The 26,471-nt window shown below is 42.9% G+C and overlaps 1 protein-coding gene across 2 annotated transcripts in view; it reads right to left on the minus strand.

The window, feature by feature from the left end:
• Window positions 1-24,824, minus strand: part of Tmem87b (transmembrane protein 87B) — a 36,241-nt gene extending 11,417 nt beyond the window's left edge. The window contains exons 1-15 of one of the 2 annotated variants that reach the window (XM_055615151.1): window positions 24,511-24,824; window positions 20,278-20,338; window positions 19,095-19,189; window positions 17,212-17,334; window positions 15,706-15,756; window positions 13,654-13,744; window positions 13,318-13,379; window positions 12,929-13,112; window positions 10,200-10,299; window positions 6,717-6,810; window positions 5,152-5,255; window positions 4,752-4,754; window positions 1,863-1,960; window positions 1,723-1,781; window positions 599-702 (exon numbers count right to left, since the gene is read on the minus strand). In XM_055615151.1, coding sequence (XP_055471126.1) covers window positions 599-702; window positions 1,723-1,781; window positions 1,863-1,960; window positions 4,752-4,754; window positions 5,152-5,255; window positions 6,717-6,810; window positions 10,200-10,299; window positions 12,929-13,112; window positions 13,318-13,379; window positions 13,654-13,744; window positions 15,706-15,756; window positions 17,212-17,334; window positions 19,095-19,189; window positions 20,278-20,338; window positions 24,511-24,675 — 1,394 coding nt within the window. In that variant the 5' untranslated portion in view covers window positions 24,676-24,824. Of the gene's footprint in view, window positions 1-598; window positions 703-1,722; window positions 1,782-1,862; window positions 1,972-3,682; window positions 3,755-4,751; window positions 4,755-5,151; window positions 5,256-6,716; window positions 6,811-10,199; window positions 10,300-12,928; window positions 13,113-13,317; window positions 13,380-13,653; window positions 13,745-15,705; window positions 15,757-17,211; window positions 17,335-19,094; window positions 19,190-20,277; window positions 20,339-24,510 lie in introns of both variants that reach the window. The other variant, XM_055615234.1, reaches the window with a different exon arrangement.
• Window positions 24,825-26,471: the final 1,647 nt, after the last annotated feature.

Below are 26,471 nucleotides of genomic sequence, written 5' to 3' on the forward strand. Positions count from 1 at the left end.
CAGTCTCTGTTCGTGTTTTCTGTCAGGGTCCCTACAAGCATCACAGCCAGCAGGGAAATGATCCACGTGAGGTGAAGAATGACACTCGGGTCAGCACCACTTTAGCAGGCGCTGGGTCAAAACCTCCCCAGTCTGACCTCAACGTTTATTTTTCTTACACATTTAAGCACAGTAAAACTTTGGGGGAAAAAATCTCCATGTGACAATTATCACAAGAGCTTTAGAAAAAAATCTAAAGCTATATCAAAACTCCCTTGCAAAGTAGCAAAGCACCTATGGCCTTTACAATAAACAGAGTCCAGCGTACTAAGCATGAGGATAGCTCTATTGCGGGAGGGATCAAAATACCCGAGACCTCTTCATAAGGGCCTAAGCAATGTTCAGAATTTGGGGGGAACTCAGGTGAAGGCTGGCTCCATAACAGCAAAAAGATCTACTCCTGCCTTCAGTCATTTTCTTCCCTTAAAGACAAAAGAGCCTCATGTTTAACAATTCTGGATTTTCTAATGCCTTCTGTGAGATGTGCCTCCTACAGTTTTCAACACCACAGAAGGCAGCCAACAAATGGTTCCAAGACAAATTTCCACATGTTAGTTACCTCTGATTATTGGCTGATGGCCTCCATAGGAACATTATCACAATAAGGATGAGTGAAAAGAGGAAGCTCCAAAATGCATCATCAACCCAGAGCTCCATCCAATCCTAGAACAAGGATGATGCAAACATAAAACATCAACTTTCAGATAAACGTGCCCACATCCCATTCAGACAGTGCAGCAGGAGTACTGAGATCTCTCCAGCCAGCAAACCTTCCTTGTCAATAAACAAGAAAAAGTTTCTTCTAAGGAAACCTATGTTGTAAACATTGTTTCTAAAAAGCATACAGATGTCCCCTCATAAAATATTAGGACCAACAGGAAAATTTAGGGGAAAAAATCTAAACACAGACAGAATTTTAAGTAGAAAATATTACAATGGAGGGGGAAAGCCAGCAGGTACAGCAGCTTGACGCTTCTCGGCACTTTGTGGGTGTGACGTGACCTCAAGAACCTGGTTCTGAGAGATAACTGTGTGCTCTCCCAGCTAGTCTAAGCACAGGCATCTCCCCAAAGCCAGTGCTGAGTGTGACATCAAAGCAGCACAGCAGACTTAGGTGTCTAGTCATGAGGCAGAGCACATGCAAAGCCCTAGGTACCACTCTAGCAAAAAGAAAGGAAAACGGGGAAAGGGCACAACATTCTTCTTCAAAATATATAAAGAGCTGTTCAGGAAAAGGAATAAAAAATTCCAGAGGAACTTGCTGAGATATTCAGTTTTGTCGTTGTCAGACAGGGTCAAATGTAGCCCAGGCTGGCCTTGAACTTCAGATCCTCCTGCCTTCTCCACCTCCTGAGTGCTGAGATTAAAGGCTTGTACAACTACTGCCAGTTTATGTGGTACTGGGATTAAACCCAGGGTTTGTGCATCTGAGGTAAGCACTCTACCAACTGAGATCCAGCTTCAGAGTTATTTAGAAAAAAGTGTTGATAATTCCATAGGAAATAGGTCAAAATAAAAGAAAAATAGCCAATAAAATTATTTTACAAACTAAACTCATTGAAATTCTGAAAAATAAAACAGTATAATGAAAACAGTAACTGCTTAAATAATTAAATGTTTTAATCCCTTAATTATCTAACAAATAATTTAATTAAATCTTAAAATAATTAAGATTTTACTTACTGATTGGCATTTTGCCATCCTGAAGTTCTTCGTTGTCCACACCATAAACACTATAGAAGCTGAAAGACAGAGAGAGTCGCCTTTGAAAGAGCATGCAATCCTGACATGGGCTGTCTTAGAAAGAGGCATGGAAGGCTTACCCAGCACAGCAAAGATGAGCGTATTTGTAAAATGCCTATACAATGAGAATTTCACTGTGTTCTTTCTGAGCCTTAGAGTCTTCATAGTCTGTGCCAAACTTATAAAAATGTAAAAACTAGTTAAGGAAAAACAGGGAAAATGGCAAAGTACTGTTAAAAGAAAACACAGTAAGAATCTTATACTATATTCCCAAACACAGCAGTAATTAATACAGTTCTTAAATTTTGAAGTCAAACCACAGAAACTGTATCTTAATCTATACTGTATGACCATTCTAAAATTAGTTAATTAGTTTTCTATATAAAATTTTCCATTGCCTGAAACAAATGAACAGACTTCAAGGAAGAAAGAACAAGAGCTGTGATGTGTTCCCGTGACACTGGACAGTGCAGTGCACACAGTCAAAGCAGAGGTCTCAGCTTAGATATGCCTTCTATTACCTGCGACACCATCTGGTGTATGCTTTTCGGTTGCTTTCTTATTTTCTTTTTCTAGTTAGCTCTTACATTATTCTCCAAATAGGCATAATTGAGTAGTTCCTTTTTATAAAGTAAAAACCTAACAAAGCAAACAAGCCTGACTTTAAGTAGGTATCCTATGAAAGGGTAGGGGCACACTAGGAACATAAGCTCTTCAAGAGTCTTAAAGGCCAGGGAGGAGAGGCCTGTAGATAGAACAAAGCACACATGGGGAGTTGGCTGGACACAGTGACAACATACGGGTCTTTCTTGAGGTCTGTGGGTTCTCATGGGGACCTTTAAAGAGGATGTGTATTGGCTCAGGCTGACAGGTTTCAGGATGATGGAGGGGAAAGTTAATATTTTTCTTTATTAGACAATGGGTCAGAAGGCTCAGCTGATCATTCATGAGGCAAAAATGAGATTGGAGGGCATGGGTATGGCTTAGTCTAATAGAGCAGGAGTACCTGGACTCTAAGCAAAGTCCTGAGGGAAGGGAGCTGCCTTTTCCCAGAACACAAAATGGTGGAGGGGAAGTTTTAGCACTGGCCACTTTCCAGGAGCACAAGGCTCAAGGAAAGGCTAATTCTGCCCAGAATGAGGTAAGAGAGGTTTCCTTGCTGACCCCTCAGTTCAGCAGAGGCCTGCAAGTCTCTGCTTATTCAGTGGGTTCCTCCTTGGGAGCAGATCAACAGCCTTTATTATGAACCAAACACCAACAGTAATGGCATGCAGGCAAGCTTTGGATTTATGCCTACTTAAAAGATTAAATGCTTTAAAAATTTCTGTTCATACTAAAACTACTTTATAAAAAGTGATTTTTCAATCTTTCTCAATGTCCAGTGCTTTACAAGGAAGATGTTCCTTTTCTTCCTTCCTTTCTTTTCTTTTTATTTGTTGTTTTAGTTAATTTTTAAAAAATTCTTTGAGTCGGGGTCTCACTATACAGCCCTAGCTGGTCTGGACCTCAGAGATTCTCCTGCTTCTGCCTCCAAGTGCTGGATGCTGGGATTAAGGTACACATCACCAGGCCTGGCAAATCAGCTTCTAAAGTAACACAAGCCAACTACTTAGGACCTACTGTGAGATCCTACAAAAATGCAAACACATTGCACCCCTTCAACATATCCAATGAAACAAGCAAATCTGTTCTTATTAACTCATCCAAAAGTGTTCTTTTAAAGCCAAGAGGTTTAAACTATCAAAAGCAAACTTGAAGCTGCCTAAACCTCTACTTACCGAGCCGCCGGAACTCACCCCACCACCGCCCCCTGCAGAATGGAAAGCAGTGACGAAAGTGCACAGGCTCCACGAGGTGGAGAGAGCCAGCTGAGCATGCGGCTGCAGTAGGAAAAGGATATCCACCAGCACAAGCCTGAGTCAAGGAGAGAGAGAGGCAGGCTGGCCAGAAGAACAAGATCAGAATCATTCGCCTGCAGCAAAACAGCAAAAAAAATAAGCAAGCAGGAAAAGGGGGCATTGGGAGACATAAGGAAGGCTGCAACTCTGAACCTGTCAGCTAGATTCTTACAGGGTTAACTGCTTTTGTGTTAGCTTCATCGAAATCATTGAAAGCAAGGTCATTATCCAAAACCATCAATTTTGTATCCAGCCCTGCTTGTGTCTGCTTGTCATCTGTAACCACTCAGGAAGCTCACTTCTCACTTTACAGTGATTAAAAACGGCCAAACAGCAGCTGGTAGCAAACTGCAAATTCAGGTTCAAAGGAAAGGGGTATTATACTAACTTACTTCTAGTCGCCACTCCATACCATCCAGAGAACTTTAATTTCTAGATTTCTTTATGACCACTGAGTAAATAAAGCCTCTGTCTTGCTTTCCTTACCTCCCCACCCCAATGTGGCTCACTGTGTACTGTAGGGTAACAAAGTCCATGCCGTCCAAGGGAGATACCCTGCCCACATTTACAGACATGGGATCAACAAATACAGAGCTGTTTTTCTCTGGAATTTTCCACTCCAGGGAAAACTACTTGAGTGGTTTTCCAATAAATCACTCTGTGGAGGTTAAAAAGAAATCTTTGGAGTATATATCTTTAAATTCCCAAGAGAAACAACACATTTGTTTGTTTCTTTGTTTGTTTCAAGACAGAGTCTCTTTATGAGCCCTGGCTGTCTCTGAATTCTCTTTGCATCTCAGGTTGGCCTCTAACTCAGAGATCCACTGGCCTCCCAAGTACTAGAATTAAAGGTGTGTTCCATTACACCTGGCTACAAAATTCTTCTGGATAAAAAGTCTAAAGCTCAATTGCTTAATACAAAGACATATTCCTTGACTTGTGCAAAGCTCCATGCACAAACTATTTTAGAAAAGAGGCAATTTCAAACGGACAGCTGAGGCTCCTTTCTAAATACACAATGGCAGAGGACAAGCCATTAGGAGCGAGGTGCTGCTGAGGGCGGGTTGCCACCACCTCCACTGCAGCTCTGCCATCCAGCTCCAGAGGTGTCTGTTTCCTGTCCATTCTCTGCAGGAAAGCAAGCACCCTATGAAGCCGCTGCAGAGGCTGCGCAGGACCTATCCATGTCATTTCCTCTTTCTCTTTGGCCCCATCTGTCATTACTTTTTACCATACTTACATAAAAAAAGCTATGCTAGGACAGTCTACCACTGTCTCCTTTAACTTCATGCTTCTAACTGAGTACTTAGATGTTTAGTGAACTAACAGAAAAATAAAGACATTCCTATCAGGGGAGTTATTACTTTCTTGCCTTTAACTAAACGCCTATAATGAGAAAACAATAATACAAAATTATATTTTATTCCACCATTATTATGAGTTAGAAGTAATCTGATTTTAATGATAGTACAAACTACTTTGGAAGGACATGGTAAAGGATATGAACCACACAAAAATGGAGTCAATAACTGCTAAAACAATGTCACTCAAAACAACAGATACATGTTTAGAACCCTGAAAGAGAAAAGTAGGGAAAGCCTACATTTACACAAGTGTCATTGCAGTGTACAGCAGCTTTCACCTGATAAAGAAAAACAGTTTGCTTTCATTACCTACAACGCCATGGGCGGTTTTATGTCTTGATGGAATTGTATTTGGCACATAGAGATCATCTGTTTGGGGAACAATATATGTAATTTCTTACCAATTTATTTTATATTAGAAATAAGTGGATGGGCAAATAAATAAAATGCTTGTCATGGCCCAGTCTCACTGAGACCTGCCATTTCAATCACCTTCCTCTTCACACCAAGCCTACAGCTGGGTCTATCAAAGAGACCAGTTCCTGACCTTCCTGATGGTAAAGGGACACACTCATGCAGAAAAGGCAGAGTAAAGGTGGAGTTTGGGTGGGAAGGGAGGAACAAACTATAAATTAGGCACTTCCTACAATAGTCACATTTAAAGCAGCCACTCTCTGAATTGCTGAGATGTAAATTTTAAAATGTATAGTATTGTTTATATGTGGGATATTATTTTTCCTAGTCTTTTTAGCAAAGATTAAAGTCTTATGAGTTATATATACATATATATTTAAATATAGATGAAGGATTCTTCATGACTATACAAAGGAACAAATACGCTCAGGATAAAGAACACAGAATACAGACGCATCAAGACAATGGAAGGAGGTTTTATACTGCTGAAGACGTCCAAACCTACATGACAGCACACAGATTAACTGCTCTGAGCACACTAATCTGATCTTCCCACTGAATTCAAATATGTTTTGGGTGAAATGAAGACTCTTTGGATCAGGTAAACTGCAGTAAGCTCTTTAACCACTCTGCGCTCCACGATTTCCTAGGAAGAACCACGCTCCTTTCATGGAGTCGTTGGGGTATTTTGCTTTTTTTCCTAAGGCTTTTCACAGATTAAAATACCAACTTCCTCAGGGGACAAAGTGCTGCTGCCCACATGACCAGAGTCTTCCCTGGATGTGACCTTCTCCTGGGTCTTCCAACACTGGGACCTGCTGACTCCTCAGAGACCAAGTCCAGTCAGAGCAAAGTTAAGAGCCAAGAGAGAGGAGTGTGCTTACACACGTCAGGAGCAAAAGCATTTCCCTTCCCAACCATTTGATCCATTTCTAAACCCAGGATTAAGACAGATATGTCTGTGTTTAAACTATGTAAGGGCAAAGATAGGCGCCCTGAAGAATGACAGAAGTTTCTGGACGGAGCTGCTTCCAGGGGTGACACTAGTGGTGCTCTCACCATCTGCCACTTTAGGAAGCTTTCGGCTGGGTTTTTCCTTCACCAAGTATTTAAAAAGCAGGCTATTCCACCTGAAAAAAGCTCAAATTGGGACTTCCTCATATATGTTTATCTTTAAAACAAAGGAAAATGAAGAGACAAAGTATGACAGCATGCCATAGCAAGAAAAAGTGGGTGAATGGGTTAATGTGGCTTTTACCCCGATGACTCTCATGACGCCTTCAATGGCTGCAAAGACCAAGTAAAGCAGTCCCAGTCCAATCACCCGGTGCATGACTGTTCCTAAGCGAGGCCTGGAGTAAGCAGAGGGGGCGGGGGAGAGAAAGCATGGTTAAGTACAAAGCATCAGAACACAGAACTGTGTCAGTACACAGAGGGCACTATCCAGTCACAGGGCAATGCTTGGGACTCTGTGCCCTCTCCACAGCACACAGGCACAGGCCAGAGAACACCAGGTCTACCCTCTAGGACCTGAAGCTGGACAGGTGCTGGTGAGCCTGTGCACAGCCACAAAGGTGCCAGGGCATGTGAAGCTCAAGCAATAGGATAAACATCAGCAAGCACTACTTCTTAGAATGGAGGGGCAGCTGGAGAACCTAAGAAGGGAAACACCAGCTTCTGGGAAAGACAGATTATAACTTCTACTAACGTTAACTACAAACCACACAGAGCACTCTCTTGGAGGAGCCTACTCATCTTGTGACCAGGCACAAAGCAGAATGAGCACAAGGAACCACAGTGCCCTCCTTCTATTTCCTGTCTCTCACCCCAGAGTAGGGGTGATACATTATTTGGTTTTTAACCTTTAAACTTAAAATAATATTTTTGAGTCTTATAAATAAGCAAGGGGAAATGTATTTTCTTTTACAAGTAACAATTTTAATATAGATGGGACCTACAAATCAGAATTGATTGTACATACTTTTTGTTTTGTTTTGTTGAGACAGGGTTTCTCTGTGTAGCCTTGGCTGTCCTGGAACTCACTTTGTAGACCAGGCTGGCCTCAAACTCAAGAGATCCAACTGCCTCTGCCTCTCAAGTGCTGGGATTAAAGGCATGCACCACCATTCCAGGCCTGATTGCCATATATTTTTAAATACTTTAAAACCCCACTTCTCAGAGTAGTTAGGAAGAAAAATGGCTTTAAAAACATATCAAGGAAAGTCATGTTAAAACAAAACCTAAGGCAAGAAGATAACTGTCAGCTGTGGAGAAGGGGATAGGGGTGGTGGTCTCCTTCAGATTATGGGCAAGGAAGGGCTTGGAATACAAGGCGCAGGGTGGACTTGAACTAGAGATCTTTCAGACTCCATGTCCTGAGTGCTGGGATTACAGGTATCAACAGACCTAGCTGTGACCTAACAATTCTATTCCACGATACTTACTCAAGAAAAACAAAACCTGTCTACCTAAAAATTTGTTTGTCAGTGGTCATGACAGCTTTACCATTATTGTTAAAAATTAGGGAAAAAACTTTCACCAGCTAGTAACAGCCCAACATATTTAGAGAGAGGAACATCCTCATTACCTCGGGAATGTTATATATATCAGAACCCTCCAGGAAGCATACTTCATGGAAAAAATCCTTAGTATGCCCCATTTAGATAAAAACATAAGCTGCTGAGAAGCACTGTTCCTGCTCACCTTCCTGCCTTTGGAATGGCAGGGACTGGGCGGAACAAATGATGGATAATGATCACCTCCTAGAAAACCAACAAGGTCATAGGCTAGCTCTCAGCACCATGGAGAGGAAAGCAATTCAGCTAACCCCTACTTTGTGACAATGTCTATACCTGCCACATTCAAAATGAAGTTGAATAAAAAAACATTTAAAAGTGACCAGAACTCCAAGATATCTATGAGTTAAATTAGCCAATGATGTGTGAGAAATTGGGGCTTAAATAGAAAAAAAAAAGTCTTGGTCCTTATGGTGGTCAGAAGCCTCCTTACACCAGAGGGAACGGTAGATCAGAATTCTGACAGCTAAGAAGGAAGATCTGTAATTCAAAGACATAGCTGGGTTTCTATGTTTGCATCTGGGCTGCGATGGTAGCTTCCAAATACTCTCCACTGCCTTTGTGAAGGAGACACCAGACACAGCAATGTCATCTCCTGCTGGATCTCAGAGTCAACACAACTATATTATTTGTTTGAGCTTCACTCTCGTCTACCCTTCAGGAAGGGTCTAGGAGCCTGACACCTTGGCGACAGCTGTGCTCCCAAGTACAAACAGAACCAGCAAGAAGGCATAAAAAATGCAAATCCTTGAAGACACACTCTCAATACCAATTTTCTACCTCTGCCTTTGCTATGGATACTTCAGAGCTCCTAGATTTCTCCTAGTATTTTCATATTAGCTGATATCAAGATTGCTTCCCCAGTGATCCTGTTAACTTGAAAATATCCCTGGACATGCACTCAAAATACCTGCCAATCATTCGCATGGCTGTGCAAAGAGGACAGCTGAAGTTACAAACAGCTGTCTACTTCAAAACGACCTTCCTCTCTCCTATGCAAAGCTGCCCATTCCTGTGCTGCAGTGGTAGGGTTAGAGTATTGGGTGGGAGGGTCACTCTGGGTGTGCTTGACCCCTCCTGGTTGTCTGGGTAGGTCAATGGTACCACAGCATGTTAGTAAGTCCTGCAGATGGGAGTGACCGGCATGATGACTATCTTCACAGTCTTCTAGCAGAGATCCGCACAAAAGGGGAGGTGTTCCAGTGGGCTACAGCCCTCCTAAGCACTGAGTACTTGGGTATTTGGGTCATCTCTGGGTACACACTCCAATCCCCAGATTGCTTTATAGACAGTAACACCTGGATGATGTTGACACCTGGATGGCTAGAAGCATGGAGCTCCTGCCACTACCACACTATTACCAGTGCAACGCCTGCAAGTTGGGCCCACTCATGTTTCTTGCATACCTTACTCAATCCTTCTATCCTCTTCTACAAGCTTGTTAAAACAAGGAGGTCAAGACAGAGGTAAACAAGGTCCTAAGAAAGTAAGATTCGGTGTGGTGTGACCAATTCTCCTGCCCTCAATTTCAGTTTCTGCACCTTTTTTGTTTTTGTTTTTTTGAGACAGGGTTTCACTGTGTATACCCCTAGCTGTCCTGGAACTAGCTTTGTAGATCAGGCTGTCTCAAACTCAGAGATCTGACTGCCTCTGCCTTCCCAGTGCTGGGGTTAAAGTCATTCGCCACCACCGCCAGGCCAGTTTCTACACCTTTTATGGAGCGCTCAGTGGCTCTAATGTTAGAACAGGGTGTCCAGAACCTCATGGCCTTGTGGTCTGCAGGGCCAGGGAAGATGGCATGTCCAAGAGAAAATAAACGGTGGTCCCTGTCTATGATGGCTCTGTCCTTTGGGCTTGGATTTGTTACACCTTTATAATAAGACCCAGACTGCTTAAAGAGATAAGTTATGGTGCACATGCCTACAATCTCAGCACTTGGGAGGCTCAGGCCACCTTGGCTACTGGGATTCAATTCCAGATCTTCATTTGGAAATAATATGAAATGGCTAGTCCATGTACATTTTTAAACCCATGTTTCTGCAGCATTTTCCTTTGGGGACTTGGGTGATCACACTGACAAGTCCCCAGTTCCACAGAGGTCATGGCGTGCATGGGCTGAAGACCAGACTGGAGAGTCAGGAGCTGCTCAGCGCAGCAACACTTACTTCACAATGCCGTAACCCAAGCTCACAATGATCACAAGCAGGCGAGCCAATGTCCTCTTAACTGCAGATATCAATTCCGCAAATATCAGTAAACCTTGGGCTGAAGGGTGAGGAAAACAAAAAACAATTGATACGTGTACTTTTGGAGGCCTTCTAAGGCTCTAAAAAATTATCTGTGTAATAAACGACACTGACGGCAGACTAATTAGCCATCTGTGATCTACAAGCCCTCCTTTAATCCAGCTGATGTTCCTGGCTCTGTGGAGGCAACACTACCTCCTGAAGCCTCACCTCTCATCAGCTCTATTGGGAAGTTTTCTTATGTCAATCTGAAACCAACCAGAGCTCCCCTCCCTCTTCATGTCCAGAAAATATCTGAAAGCCAGCAGCTTCTGAAGTTCTTTTTCCTGCGTGCCTTCATCACTTACTCATTTAAAACGTTCATTTATAGTGGTAAAGTGCTACCCTAGTATGTGCAAGGTCCTGGGTTCAAACCCTAACCCACGAAAAGAAATGAAGACTGTGTTCCTGCTATATGACCATGATAGTAAAAGGCACATTGATCCCTATCTGCATAGACTTTGAACTCTGGCTTGGCCATGTAAGCAGACACAACTCAGCATGGGGTGTGTTGCATGTGACACAGTAACCCTGGGACTAGGAGAAAGATGTAATACACCTAGAGGTGGAGTAGAAACCGGTTTGAAGACCTCACAAAAAGGTGACATGTGAATGAGGATTAGAGTGGAAGTATGTGGGGGAAGGAAAGGGCCAAACAGCAGCCCTGGGAAGCACAAAGAAGGGAAAAGCATAGGGCATATGTAGGAGAGTGTAATGTCAGATGCCAGGAAAAGAGCATAGGCTGGAGGCCAGAACCGCGCATGGCTCCTGGGATTCTGTTACAGGGTCTAGACTTAATGCTGAAAGCAGCGGGACATCAGCAATAGTAAAGAGAGAAGAGGGATTGGTAAACTCTAGCCCAGGGGCCAAATCTGGCCTTGCAGTTCTATAGTCAAGTTTTCTCATAACACAAACATGCTTATTTGTTTATTGTTGTCTGTGGCTGCTTTTCACAATGACAGAGCTGAGAAGCTACAGCAGAGACCATGTGGTGTGCAAAGTCAAAAATATTTAGTGCATGGCCTTTACAGGACTCTTCAAACATACTATCAGCGACCCAGAGTTTCTTTGCTAACCTCTCTGCTGACACCTGAGATGAAGGACTTGGATTCCCTGATGGCTGCAAATGGCACTTCATCTCTCATGGATGTCTGGTTTTTGCTGTTCTTCAGCTCATACCCCTCTTACTCTCTATAGGTAAGAGATCCTTACCAGAACAGAAAGGGGATGAGCTGCCTTCTCTGACCCTCAGTCATGTTTCAACCCCAACCCTTTATCACCAGATACTACCTCAACCCACTCTTGACAACACTTGGGAAGGAAGTCAGGGCCTCTGTAAGTTCCCCACCGCTGGGCTACAGCAGAACTTCACTGACTTAGAGTACACATGGGAACATTTCTGTTTGTATCTGCACAAGCCCAGATAAAGCAGGAGCAACTCTACCAGGCCGTCCTCCATGTCGGCCCTCTGTTTAGTCTTTTGCAGATATGCTTTCAGCCTTTCTATTTTGAGAAATTTCAAGCATTCCTCAACGGAGAAAAATTAGTGTAATAAATTTCTGTGAATCCATCTCAGGTTCAATAAACAGCAACTTGAGTCCAAAGTGGTTTCATGTATATTTTAATTCAGTTTTTCTTTTCTTTCTTTCTTTTTTTTTTTTTTTTTTTTATGGCGTTGGCTAGCATCACTATGTCTGTTAATAATCTACGACAAGGTCATTTGTAACTGCACTCAAAAGGACAATTTTACCCCTTGAAATCTCCTCTCCCTTTCCAAAGTGTCAGTGGTAAGAGTGAATCCTCACTTCTCTGGCCTGTCTGACTCTATCCTCTATAAGCCTTGCCAGCTTCAAACATCCCAGTGTGTAAACCATGGTAGTGCCTCCTTTGGTCACAGGAAGCTCTTGCAGGGTGAAGAGGAGAGCACAGACTACAGACACCACACAGTTTGGTGCTACTCATATTACTCTCTGGGGCCAAAGAGCTTTTCTTTTTCAAAAAAGAGAGGGGAAAAATCAAAAGTATTGGTGACACCTAAGGTACCCTTACCACATCTTGGTATTGTTTTAATACAATTAGAGGACGGGGATTTTCTTTTTCCAGAAAGAAAAGTGAAGGGAAAATCAGCAAAAAGACTACAATTGGAGAGAATATATGCTAGCTCAGATGATCAGGTCCTCCTCTGACATTCTCAGCTCTGTGGAGGCTTGAGGGTGCGCATGCCTATACACTAGAAGATACAGGTGTCCTGATGGACCACCCTCCACCTTAGTCCCCTGACACAGTCTCTGACTGAACCTGCAGCTAGGCCGCTGGCCAGCAAGCTCCATGGATCCCCACGGTGCTGTGGCTGTAAGCGCATGTGCAGCCATGCCTGGGTACTGGGCGTGGGGACTGGGATTCTGCCTCGGGTCCTCATGCTTTCTTAGTGAGTGCCAAATGCCCTGAAACCATCTTCCAAACCTCCTCGCTTTCTCTTGTTGGTGTCCATCCTCCTTACTGGCAACAGAGCTATTTGCAAAACTATGTACAAAAGGGGCCTTCCTACAGCTAAGTTCACACTAGCTAAAAGACACTACACACAACTCATGGAAACAGTCAAAACTTACTTGACAGTCCAGTGCTGTTGATGTTTTGGTATTCACTATAAAAAACTGCTTTTTCAAGCATTCCTAGGAAAATAACAGCTGCAATCCAGAACTGGATTCTTAATATATCCTTCCAGTAACAGGCAGACCACATCAGCCAGAGGACACCATATAATATGTAAACAATACACATCACCATGTAAAACTGCAGGAAGAGAAACAGTATTAGCCTCTGGCCTTTCTGACTCAAGAGAGCTGACATCTCTTGAGTCCCCCACCATTCATTTCTTAGTCACTCTGGAAGCAGAAATGGAGGGCATGTCAAAGCATTACCTACAAAAAAATTACTACTACTGAACTCTTAAAATTCTTTAAAATTAATTTTGGAAAAGAGGAAGAGAAATACTCACAATCATTAGCGGCCAGTCTGATGCAGAAATATATCCATGAGGCCCAACCATAGAAAGAGAAACTAGTGACAGCAGCAAAGGGGAAGGATAAGAAGAAATACAAGAGTTAATTAATAATCAGATTTATAAGAACATTGTCAACAAAAGTTCATTCCTCCCTAGCTATTAAAAAAGTATTAGTTTTAGATAAGCATCAAGTTTGAAGTCTTCAAAATAGATGTATGGCTAACAGATTCTTCTTTGAAAGACACATTTCAAACAGATAATATAGATTCACATTAATGACAAAAAAAAACTATAGAATACAGATAATGTATGCATAAGGGTTAACTGTACCATTTAAATCCCAGCTTGCATCTGTTTTTTCCGTTTTAATAGAAACAATGAAGATATGGAAGCCATCTTTCTGGGTCCTGGCTACAACATCCTGCAATAGGGAGAATAAGTCATTGTTCTTTGAAACAGATTAGTATATGAGATACAGTTATATAGATAACACTTTTAAACTGTTTGATAACTGAACAGATAAAACAGAGGGAAGGAATAGCAGGCAGGAAAGGGAAGACTCCGCTGCCATTTACTTCTTACCCTACCCCTCATACCCTAGAGAAGGGATGAAAGAGTCTCAGCCTCAGTATCTTCTACTACTTAAACTGTAATAGGTTCCCCATGCATTCTCATTCTGTGTTCTCCTTAATATTATCATTCAAATATTTTTCTGGGTTAGTGTGGGTTCAAGGCCAGCCTGGTCTATATCAGTAAGTTCCAGGCTATCCAGGACCACAGAGTGAGACCCCGTCTTAAAAAATAAAAATAAAAATAAAAATCTGACAAGCAGAAGTGGCACAAGCCTTTAATCCCAGTACTCGTGAGGCAAAGGCAGGCAGATCTCTGTGAGTTCGAGGACAGCCAGGGATACATAAGACCTCTCTTAAAAACAAACAAGCAAACAAAAAACACTAAAAATATTCTAATATTGGAATTCTCATATTCCATCCTAATACTACCAAACATTCAAGTTTAACAAATGTTGTTTTTAAAAAACTGAGTTGAGAGAAAAGTGCGATAATGCCAAGAATTAGTCAGACTAGCCAGATAGCTTGAGTCTAAGACAAGTCTGGGCAGCAGCAAGACTGTGTCACAAAACAAAATATAACCACAAAATTGTTCCTCAGTCTCCACAGGGGATGGGTACCAGCACCGACCCCAATAGGTACCAAAATCCTTAAATGCTCAAGTCCTTTATATAAAATGCCATGGCACTTGCATGGTCTACACACATCCTCCTGTATACCTAAAATCATCTCTAGATTATTTCTAATACCTAACAGAATGTAAATGCTTTGCAAACAGTTGTTATATCAGATTGTCTAGGGAATGACATGAAAACTTCTATAAATGTTCCATGCAGAATTACTTTTCTGACTGTTTTTGATCTGCATGTGCTGTATCTATGGACTAAATGACTCAACTGTCTCAGGGCGCTCTGTTACCAGCTGCTCCACTAACAAGTAAAGCTGTCCAGTGGAGGTGGAGAGATGGCTCAGGGCTAAGAGCTCTTGCTGCTTTTCCTGAAAACCAGAGTTCAGTCCCCAGCACCCACATCAGGTGGCTTAGTGGCTGGTAACTTCAGCTCCAAGGGATTTCTACTCGGTACACTTGTAGCATGCATGCACGCGCGCGCATGCGCGCGCGCACACACACACACACACACACACACACACACACACACACACACACACTAAAATGAAATAAAAATAAACAAAAAACTAAAACTGCCCCATAATAATGTTAATGAATCCTTCAATGGCCCTACAAAATCACCATGCACAGTCCACATCCATGGGTATTCTGTCTTCCTTTCATTTCCCACTTCTCCACATAAGATAATCTGTGCAAAGAGTCTGTCCTAGTCACTGCAGTGAATGTCTTCCTATTAGATTTCTGTCTGAAATGGCTGAGAAAAATGTAAAGTCACTCTATGAAAGCTAAATTTAAGCTCTCTATGCCCAATTAAGTCCCACGTAGAACTCCTCCTACCCTCTGTACTTCATCCTCAGGCCTATGCCTCTTAGTGACTCCCCACAATGCTAGTTTCCCTTTCCTGCTGTGCTACACTCCTGCTTCTCATCGCAGCAGGGTGACAGCAGCTGCACACTGCCATGCTGTCTTGGAATTAAAAAAGAAAAGGCTACAGAGCTAGTCTTCAAAGAGATTTTTAAACAAAAGCAGATATAATATCTGCAATACATACAAAAACAAAAGAAAAATACTGTTTTAAACAGTTCCCTTTTTCCAATTTTAGGTATTATTATTCCACAGTCACTGGATTAATTTTCAATCTCAGTATACTTTGTGCATATTGGATTTAAAGACAAAAGGGTTTACCGTTGATCCTTCCTGGCTTGAAATATTTCTGATGCCTGTTAGTTCTTTATTCTGGAAAAGAGTAAAATAATTCCATTCGATATTACTACATTTCTGTAGAAAAAAGTAGTTTTTAATAATTACAAAAGCAGTAGAAGAAAACAGATTTACAAGTTGGATATCAGAGAACAAGTCCCACTGTACTCTGAGCATGAACGGACAAAGTTCACCTTTAAGGCTGGCTTCCTTCATGGAGTGGGTGCTGTTGGAGGAAGTGTAGGAAGAGGCAGGGGGTCTAGGTGCTGCAGTTCTGTACTTGGTCAAAGTCTGAAGTTTCTGAAAATGACTGAGGCACATATGTGTACTTGTATGTATGTTTATTATGCTTCCACATACATTTAAAAAAGAGCTTTAAGTCTTTCATTAAAGACATTTTCATTTTAGAATTTTCAGGAAAAGAAAATTACAATGATACATAACCTTCCTATCCACATGTCTTAGTTAGGATTTCTGTTGCTCTGATAGACACCATGACCAAAAGCAGCCTGGGAGGAAAGGATTTACTTCTTACACTCTTGGGTCACAACCCATCACTGAGGGCAGCCAGGGCAGCAACCTGAAGGCAGGACTGAAGCATGGAGAAAAACTGCCCACTGGCTTGTTCCCCATGGCTTGTTGAGCCTGCTTTCTTATACAGCCCATGACCACCTGCCACAGTGGTCCTGTGCTACTGAACTGGGTCCTCTCACATTAATCATTATCAAGAAAATGCCACAGAATTGCTTATAGTCAATCTGATGGAGGCAGTTTTCTCAACTGAAGTTCCTCTTTCCAGGTAAACTTTAGCTTATGTCAAGTTGACTTTCCCACCCTACCAAAACAAACCAGGATAGAACATATGACTGTTTTATTAACACTTATAACACCACTTGCTGGGAGAAGGAACAAGTGCACAGGAAGAAGTAGTGTTCAGGTTGTTAACTGCAGGTGAAAAGGCAAGACCTTTGGTAAGGGCAATAGATCACTGGCCTTAACAACACAGAGGTTCCTGGCAACCTTGACTAGAGCTGGTTTGACAGGATGCTGGGAGCAAAAAAGCCTGAGAATGTGAAGAGAAGAGTAAGAGATCAAAGGGGAGAACAGATCATAAAAACATTCTGTGAGGCTGGAAGAGAAAGAACTGGGAGCACAGTGGCGCACAGCTTTAGTCCAGCCACTGGAGGCAGAGCGGGTGGAGCTCTCAAGTTCAAGGACAGCCTTGTCTACAAAGAGAGTTCCAGGTCAGTAAGGAGTACATAATGAAACAATGAGACCATTTCCAGAGGAGGGGGGAGGTTAAGGAACAGGATACCAATTTCTTTCTTACATCCTAATGCATACATGCAAAAACCAAAACCAAGACTTAAAGACAAGCACCTTCATTTTGAAAAATACTGACAAAACATTATTCAAGTTTGGTATTTGTATTCACTTCAAATAAAGTAAATTGATTTTAACATAACTGATTTTAACAAGGCAGATACTCACATTTAATGAGGGAAATGCCTGTAAATCACTGCTGCAGTCTAAGTTCTCACTTTTTGTTGTCCAACAGTCAACATTCTTGAAATAAGCACAGACGTCTGCATCATCATGTTTTTGGGACAGCTTCTATCCAAGGTAAAATTCTAGGTTGTAATTTACTACTTCTACTTTTTTTTTTCCCTAGGAGATTTAAAACCAAAAACCAAAATCCAGCACACTTCATATCTAAAGAATACCAAGAATTAGCCAGGTGGTAGTGATGCCAGCCTTTAATTCCAGTGCTTGGGAGGCAGAGGCAGGTGGATCTCTGTGACCAGTCTGGTCTACAGAGTGAGTCTAGGACAGCCAAGACTACAGACAGAAACCTTGTCTTGAAAAACAAAACAAGAAAAGAAAATATGCCATAAAATAAAATATCAAAGAGAAAATAAAATTAACTGTGATTCTAAGTATAACCGAGGTGACCATACCATTTTAACCATTTCAATGTGTTTGCATACAGTATCAGGTACAAGCATAATCTTACTGTGAGGAAAGAGATTAAGACACAACAGTAGGTGTGTGCACGACTGTTAATCGAAGACCTTAAAGGCTGAAGCACAGGAAAAGGCTATTTAAGACTAGCCTAGGACATACAGGGAGACTCTGTCTCAAAAACCAAAACAATAGCTGGGAATACAGTGGTGCATGCCTTTAATCCCAGCACTTGGAAGGCAGAGGTAGGTGGATCTCTATCTCTGTGTGTTCGAGGTCAGCCTGGTCTACAGAGACAGTTCCAGGACAGCCAGACTACACGGAAAATCTGTCTTGAAAAAACAAAAACATAAAAACAACAACAATAACAAAAATTGAGCTATCACGGCCTATACAACAAAGTAAAAAGTAATGTGTCCATACTGTTGCCTAGGATCAATAGAAAGCATAGAAGAAACAGAGCAGCTCATTCACATAGAAAAATTCTAAAAAAATTTAAAAGAAAACTGAAAATAATAAAATCATTACTTGGCAATTATTATAATAACAACTGATTCATAAGGCAAAACTCATAAAAGGCTGTTAAAATGAATGGATAAATATCTGATGGAGAAAAACCCCAGGACATTTACATAGCTATAAAAATACTGTTCCGTGTACCAATAAAACATAGTTAACTCTCCAGTGGAAAGATCAACAAATACTTCCTCCTTCAACCATTTAAGTTAACCACCAGACAATGGACATCTCAAAACTGTGTAGAATACCTGCTGGAAGTACCGACTTGGAATATGATCATGAGGAAGCAGAGACAGACAAACTGAGGGGCATTCTATTCTAAATGAAAAGGCAATCTTACTCAGGCTAGAAGCCAAACATAATGGAGAAGAAATTGTCAAAGGACTCATCAAAGAGCACCTTGCAAGAGGTTATCAGGAGCTCCTGGCAGCCAGGAGAGGAGACTCCATTCCTGGCACAGCCTTTTGCTTCCTCTCTTTGCCTTTTCTCAAATATCCCTACTCTTCTCTCCTTAGAGACTGATTTGAATCATGAAATCTACTCAGCCTCCTAAGGTTCTGGGGTCTCAGCAGCTAATTGTTTCAATGATGTTACATCTCAACTTCCTTCTCAAATTAAGCTGACTTGTCAAAGCCTTTTATCAATGGCTCCCACAAGGCTGACTTAAATATCACTAACTTTTTTTTAAAAGATATTTCACAAGGAGATTACAAAGTTTATAGTTTTGTCAAGAAGCACCACACTTTCATTTGTCTTAAGTCCCAAAATCAACTCAGAGCATTTCTAAAATCATAAGCTCACATCTAGTCTACACACCTGGTGTGCTATTAATTCTTGGCATTTATAATTTTCCCTCCCAGCTTTGTACACACTAAAGACTTGTTTTCACTTACCTCCTCCAGGTCAGAGTATTCATTGTGACAGGTATGATACTTCAAATGCCACTCTATGGTAAACTTCACAGGTCCAGAACAACTGAACGACTTCACTGGCCAGACAAAGAGTTTTACCGTACATTAATTATATTCTAGTATAAACTGGAGGCCTCAAAAATGCTGTCTGAAACTGGCTGTTTTAATAGTAACAAGAGTAAAACATTATCTAATTTCTCTAAATCACTGTAAAATGAGATGGGTAAATTCATTAAATTTTAACAGCTACCCAGAGCTTGCTACACCACTCAAATGTAAGTCCAGTGTTGGAATCACCGAAGCAGCCTGGCTTGTTAAGCTGAGGCTTCTATCAGTCTACCATTCTCTCACTCACTTATTCATCCAAAACACACTGAATGAATTTCTTGCTGTACCATGAAAGGACACAGTCACTAGGAAGAACAATTCCTCTTTATGAACTAAAATGTTGTGGGGAGTTAACAACTGGGCGTTTTTAGAAGTCCAAGAGGCTAAAAACAGGGTGTCAAGGGGCACTGGGTACATGGCATGATCTAGGGCTCCTAAGGCATGTTACCTGGAGGAAGAAAAGCAGGAGTGAAGAGGAGGATAGAGATGCACCCACGCCTAGTCTATGTGTGAGCCCAGACCAAAGATGACTGCCTAGGTATGGTTAAAACAGACCAAACAGTCTGACCTTTAGTTTGAATGCCATAAAGCACCACCAAATGCTTAAAGTTCTAGGTGGTGTGATTAATAGCGAAAAGGTCTAAAGTCAGAGAAAGCTCTTATCAGGGTGTCTCATGCCACTACAGTTGTCTTCTCCAGAGCAAGACACCTAGGAGGGGCAGACAAACCAGAGTATCTTGTTATAACATAGCCTCAGACGTTTGAGAACAACTCTGAAGAACATGGTGGATGATGAGTACCAGAAGGCAAGGACCACCTCAAAGGATGCTAACCCAAACCAAGCACACACACACACAGAAGGCTGAAAGAATTTTAGAAAAACAAACAAACAAACAAACAAAAAACGTATCCTTGCAAATAACTAAGTCTTGAATGAAACAACATTCTAAAATGTCAGAACCAGTTAAAAGAAAACACTAAGCTTAATGTATCTTAAACTAGTTTATATTAACATTTTTATTTACAATATGTCAGAATTGTATATTAATATACTTACCAGAAAATCTAATCTTAGTGGCATTAAACATAGTTTTCCTGAATATCAAAGGTCCTGATTTCTAAAGTAAAGAACAAATACAGAAAAATCTTAATTAAAATTTCTTTATTTAAACATAGTTTTATCTTCTAAATGGAACACTCTAGTCCTTGTGATACTATCTCATCAGCATGACTTTATTTTAAAGCCTTCATATCTAGCCTTCAAGTCAAGACATTTTAAAACATAAAACTGGGGCTAGAGAGATGACTGGGTGTTTAAAAATGCCTACTGCTCTTGCAGAGGACCTGAATTCAGTTCCTAACACCCTTGTCCTATAACTCCTGCTCCTGGGGATATGATGTCCTTTTCTGACCTCTACAGGTACCTGCATTTATGTACATATTCTCTTCCACCCCATACACATAATTAAAAATAAATCTTATAATGTAAAATTGACCACATCCCTTGCAGGCTTAACATCTTATTGCTATGTCTATTCCCTAGTTGATGTGGATAAGGGTATGAAGTAGTGGCCCTGCTTTCAAGGATCATGAGTTCAAGGCTGGCCTGGGTCACACAGTAAACTTTGTTGAGGGGAAAAAAAACAACAACAAACACCTCAAGAAGTCTCAGTTGGGCCTTGGTGATACACAAAACAGAAGGGTTTTGGCCATCATGGTCAGTGCCGCTTGGCCATAACACAAAACTATACATTTGCAGGCTGTTCTCTTGGCATCAAAGTGAAAGTACTTTTAAGAAATAATACCTCTCTCCAAAATGATTTTGTTTACCGCTGTACTTGAGCAGGGCAAAAATCCTACAGACCCCACAATCGAAGCCTGCTCACCTTTCCAGCCATGCTTCATTCCTGCTGCAAAGACCTTGGCAATCAACCTGAAAACTGCAAACACCTCTCACACTTTTCCTTTGCACCTACTTAGTTCCTTCTTACCTCAAGAACCAGCTCAAAATCTCCTTCCTGGCTGGGAGTGTGTAGCTCACTAGAGTCTACACAGCATGCTAAGGCCCTGGGTGTGCTTCCCAGTGACCCCGTATCTCCTTTATGCAGCCTCTAGCAGCCACTGTGTTTCAAACATTAGCCACAATTAAAGTCAAACAGTTTTTCCCAAGAATAAAAATCCTGCAAGAAGAAACCATGCTAAATGAAAGAGCAGTTAGGAATTAAAGAGCACCAACAGGATAGGTCACTCTTTCTCCCTGCCGACAGTTTCTGCAGTAGTAAAATCAGCAGCCCAGATCCCTGTGTCTCCAGACCATGTGTCATAGATATGTTCAATAGGCACACTACACTAAGCTGAGTAACAGGCCCATTCCTCTGTGTTCTCACCACGTCTTACACTGCCTGATGAGAAGAGTCCTCCAGTCACCCAAGCCATCACTCCTTCACGTCCATCCCCAACCCCAGTGCATGCCTCGTTACTGTACATGCTTGCCACATGGAGTTCTTCCTCTCCACACCTGCCAACATGATTGTGATACAGGCCCTCAGCATTTCTGCTTTGACCTCTGCAATACTGCTCTTCTGCCTCCAGACCTGAGTCGACAATTTATCCTTACACGGGAGCCAAAATGATTAGCAGTTCTGCCAAAACCCCTGTAGTGGCTATCTGCTCTTCATCTCCAAAACTAACTACTGATGATCCCAGGGTCTAATCAAACCCCAAAATGGAAGGGGAGGGCATATCTGGGCCAGGCTGAGCATAAAATAAATAAAATAAAATAAAAAATAACAATACTGAGTTAGGTGATTAGTAAATATTTTGGTTCACTTAAAAGGAGACCTAGCAATCCTGTGCCTGTGAGCCATAGCGTTCCCTCACCTAGAGCCAAACGGCACTTGCTCTACTATGCAGGCTTCACACCTCCTCCCTGAGGGAAGAGGGAGGCCTACACTCAAGCAGCTAACAGGGCCAACAAGGGTTCTGTCTGAAGTCGTGCACACAGGGAACAACCGCTGGGGTGGAGAGGCTGCCTGCAACTCATACAGCAGAACTCAGTGACACAGCTCTCAGTTCTGACCCAGCTAGGGTCATCCTTGTTCTTCCGAGTCACCCCAGTGCACTTCTCAGCTCATGCAATGGACTCCCACGGAGCTGTCACTTTCCTCTGTCGCTATCCTTTTAGAGAGAGTCTCAGAAGGAAAGGCACACAACAGCTACCAGTTTTACAAGAGACATGATGTCCAAGCTCAGCTTACTCCAGACATTGTCTTAGCCCTGAAGGTCCAGAATAAAGCTGAAGTCTAGTGAGGGAGGCCTACGGTGACCTTAGCCCCCATCTTCTAAAACTTCATTCAACAAACACACCAAGAATTCACCACAGTACTTTTGTTCCACTCCTTTTCTTACATAGAAAACACCTATTCATCTTTTCAGAGTAGCTACACATCTCCAAAAACCAGGGTTAGGCTGACTCCACCAGTACTTGAATAATAATATCCCAAGAACATTATGGTGTACATAAGCATCTGCTCATAAATGTGTTGTCCCTGATACTGTCTGTGCTCCTTGAAAGGATTATATCTAAAATTCATCTTTGCAAGAATAATGACCAATCTAGTAAATGGCATATGGTGATGCTCAAACTACTTGCTGATTTTTAACAGCCAAAAGAACCTAATTTTTTCCCCTTTAATGAATTCATGAAACAAAAGAAAGTCTTATTCTCCCTATTCTAAAGGACAAATTCTGACAACTCATTCTAAGGGAAAAAAAAAAAAAGCCTGATTTTTGCAAAGAAAGGCTTGCTGGCACTACTGGCCTGAGCTATACAGGAAATAAAGTCAGCCTGACCAAAACATATGACAGTAAAAAACTACACTTCTCTGGTTGTCAAAAGAACCTGCCATTCGTCCCAGTGGGATTCTTATTATCCAAAGTATGCTTGACAAAAATCTTTAGACACATGCTCAAGCTCAGTAACAGTTTTCATCTAGCTGTTTTACTTGCAGTGTATTTGAACCTGGAAACATTGGCTTAATTGCATTCACTACAGAAGCAGCAGGAAACTGTTAAGAGTGCTTTAACAAACACTGCCTTTTATTGATGAGAAATTCAGCAGTAGAGATGGGCAGGCCTTATTGTTGGTAAATATGCAATGATAAGTCTCATTCTCTCTGCTCTAAAAGATAAATTTCTGGTAAATTAATCTAAGGAAAACACAAACTGGCCTGAGGTACACAGGAAATAAATTCAGCCTGACCAAAGCATATGGCAGTCAAAAAACAGCGCACCTACTCAGAAGAATCGTAAAAGACACTGCTACACTGAGCCAGGACACAGAGCGAAGCCTACACTTGATCCCCTGTAGTTATGTATTTGGAAGTATGTGCATCTTCTGCTACTACTTTTGGTTGAAGCAATATAAATATAAATTTCATGTTCAGAACTTGGACGTTGTTTCAGTGAGCCCTAAGCAGATGTGGGTGAGTCATCCGACTTCAGAAGACTCAAGACAATGCCTCTTCCCGATATCCTGGCTCTTTTGCAAGACTTTCCATAATCCTGCCTCTGCATTATGCCCACATCATCTCTTAACCACACAGGACGGCAAGTTCTCTAATGGCCTGCCCAGTTAAGGAAGTTTTCACCCACCTCTGCCTCCAGACTTGCTCTTTAAACACAGCCTAAGCACAGCCCCCACCCCACCTACACACGTAGAAGTCCTGAACTGTGATACGAAGCTAAAAAACATACAGAAACCCAAGAAAAGGACAGGCAAGGCGACTGTATACATGACTGTTAGAGCAGATTATATTTATGCTCTAACAGAAAGACGAGACAAACCTCCCTGTGGCCTTGAGATGTGGCCCCTGAAGCAGTCATCTAGCCAAAGCGTTCAGTTCCAACGGTGCCGCTGGGAATGCAGAGATTGGGGGTTCTGAACTGACTACATGAAGGCATGATGTACACACGCCGTGTCAGGGCACAGTGAGAGGCCAGGAGGAGGCGGGTTGGAGAGCCTCAAGAACGGCAAGAGCGTTTGGGAGGGAAAGCCGCCCTAAGCACCACTGGAACCCCTGAAGCCCACGTCAGGCGGAGGAGGGAACGCTCCTTTCCCAGAGCCCAGTCTAGGCAAATGGCACAGCAGGCGTGTCAAGAGGACCCGCTGCTGGTCCGACAGAGCCCTAGCGAAAAAGCCTAGGGCCAAACTGGTTCGCAGGCGGAGCTAGCCGGCCAGGGCCCTGAGAGCCCGAGAAGCGCCACGCCTCAGTCCCTACAGCGCACTTACGTCATTGACCGTCCTCGTCCAAAGCCCGAGCTCAGGGACTGCGTCCACAGCCGCCGGGACCCAGCACAGGAGGCACAGGACGACGCTCAGCAGCTGGGCCCCGGCGAGCCGGCGGCAGAGGCGGCCGGGAGGGAGCCCAGTCCAAGAGCGACAGGCGGCAGCCATCTTGACACGGAAGCCGCACCTGCGCTCCCGGAACCCAGCCACGCCCCGGGGCCGCACCTGGCGCAGCTCCGCCCCTGGAGGGACGGGACCACGGCGGGGAAATGGCGCCCCGGCCGGTGCGCGGAGAGGCGCTGCTAGAGGAAGCAGGGCGGAACCTGGAGGTGGATTTCAGGGTCAGGCTCAGGGCGAACCGAGGAAGCGAGGAGAGGAGGCATGAGAGTCTGGACAAAACCCCGCTGGCCCGAGGAGGGGCGGGGCCGAAGGAGGAGGCAGGGCCAAGAGCTTAATTAGGGCGGGGTTATGCCGCGGGGCGTGGCAAGGAGGCGGGCCCTTCCCGGGGAAGGCAGGACCGGAGCGTGGAGGTTGGACTGCAACAAGATTGAAAGGGTCGGGCCTGGGCGGAATTAAGCCAGTTTGGAGGGGAAGGTAGGAGTGTGGGAAGATGAGGCGGGGGAAAGGGTTGGGGAGAGGGAGGCAGAACCTTCAGGGAAACTAGAAAGGAAAGACCTGGCTGCAAGGCTGCTGAAAGGCCGGGGTGCAGAATGGGGCTCTCTAATTACAAGTGTGCAGAAATGAAGATTCCAGTACTCGGGAGGCAGGAGGATCGTGGGAATTCAAAGACAGCCTAAGCTACAGAGCAAGCTTGAGGCCAGCGTGAGCTGCTTGAGACCTTGTCTAAAAGCAAAACAAAACACTTGTTAAATAACCATCAAAACGAGCTCTAAAGGGGGGTGGGGGAAGGATCGTTTCTAGAGCAATAGTCACGTCTCACCAGTAGATGGCACTAGGAACCTGATGATGTTTCATATGAATTTGAATCTTCCCTGAAAATCTTTTTAGTCCGGAGTTGCTGTTCATAGGAGTTGCTCTCACTTGTTTTTAATAAATTAACTATTTTTCAAACACATTTATGTTCACAGTGAAATTGAGAGGAATGATCTCTAGAAAGTACTAATATCGCCCTGGTCACCCCAAAAACCTTCTGCTAGCAAGGAGTGCCTTTAATAGAGACCATTAGACCGGTAATTTACTCAGAACACCTGTGTCTTACCGCTCATTCAGTGTCTCACAGTGGTAGCAAGTAATAGACTCACCAGAGATTTTACGTTATTGAAGAGCAAATGGCCTCTTGAGACAGTCTGGAGGTTAAAGGCACTTGCTGCCAAACCTGACTACCTGAATTCTCTTCCCGGAACCTGCACGGTGTAAGGAGGGAACAGGCTCTAGCATGTTGTTCTTTAAGCTCCACCTGCTTAAAGAATAATTACTTTTGTTGATTAGACGGTTCTTATTCTAGGATAATTCCATTTCTAGGGAATTAAGTCTGCTATGTGTTATCTCCCACGTCCAGAGCACTCTCCCTGGGTAAGATCAATAAAACCTAACACAGCGAAGAGCCATCAGCATTTGCCCGCCATACCCTGGCCCTGCTTCCGTCCCCAGCACTACAGAAAGAGCTAATCAAACGGGGAGCGGGTCACATCCTGCGGTGTAGATATAAGGAGTCTACAGGCAGGGCTCAGCAGTACGCGGGCCGGCTGCTGCTGCAGAGGGGCAGGGTTCTATTCCCAGCACCCACATGGCAAGTTACAAGCGTCTTCAGCTTCAGTTACAGGGCATCCGTCGCCCTCTCCTGACCTCCCTGGGCACCAGGTACCATGTGGTCCACACACACACATCCAGGCCAAATACTCACACACATAAAATACATAACTCTAGAATATGTGTTTAATTTTAAAAGTCTATAAGTAACTTCTTAAAGAATCCTTGTATTTTAGAGATGTCTTTGATTTAGA

The sequence above is a fragment of the Psammomys obesus genome, unplaced genomic scaffold (genome assembly GCF_907164565.1).
Source record: "Psammomys obesus unplaced genomic scaffold, mPsaObe1.curated_primary_1811, whole genome shotgun sequence".
NCBI classification, from domain to species: Eukaryota; Metazoa; Chordata; class Mammalia; order Rodentia; family Muridae; genus Psammomys; species Psammomys obesus.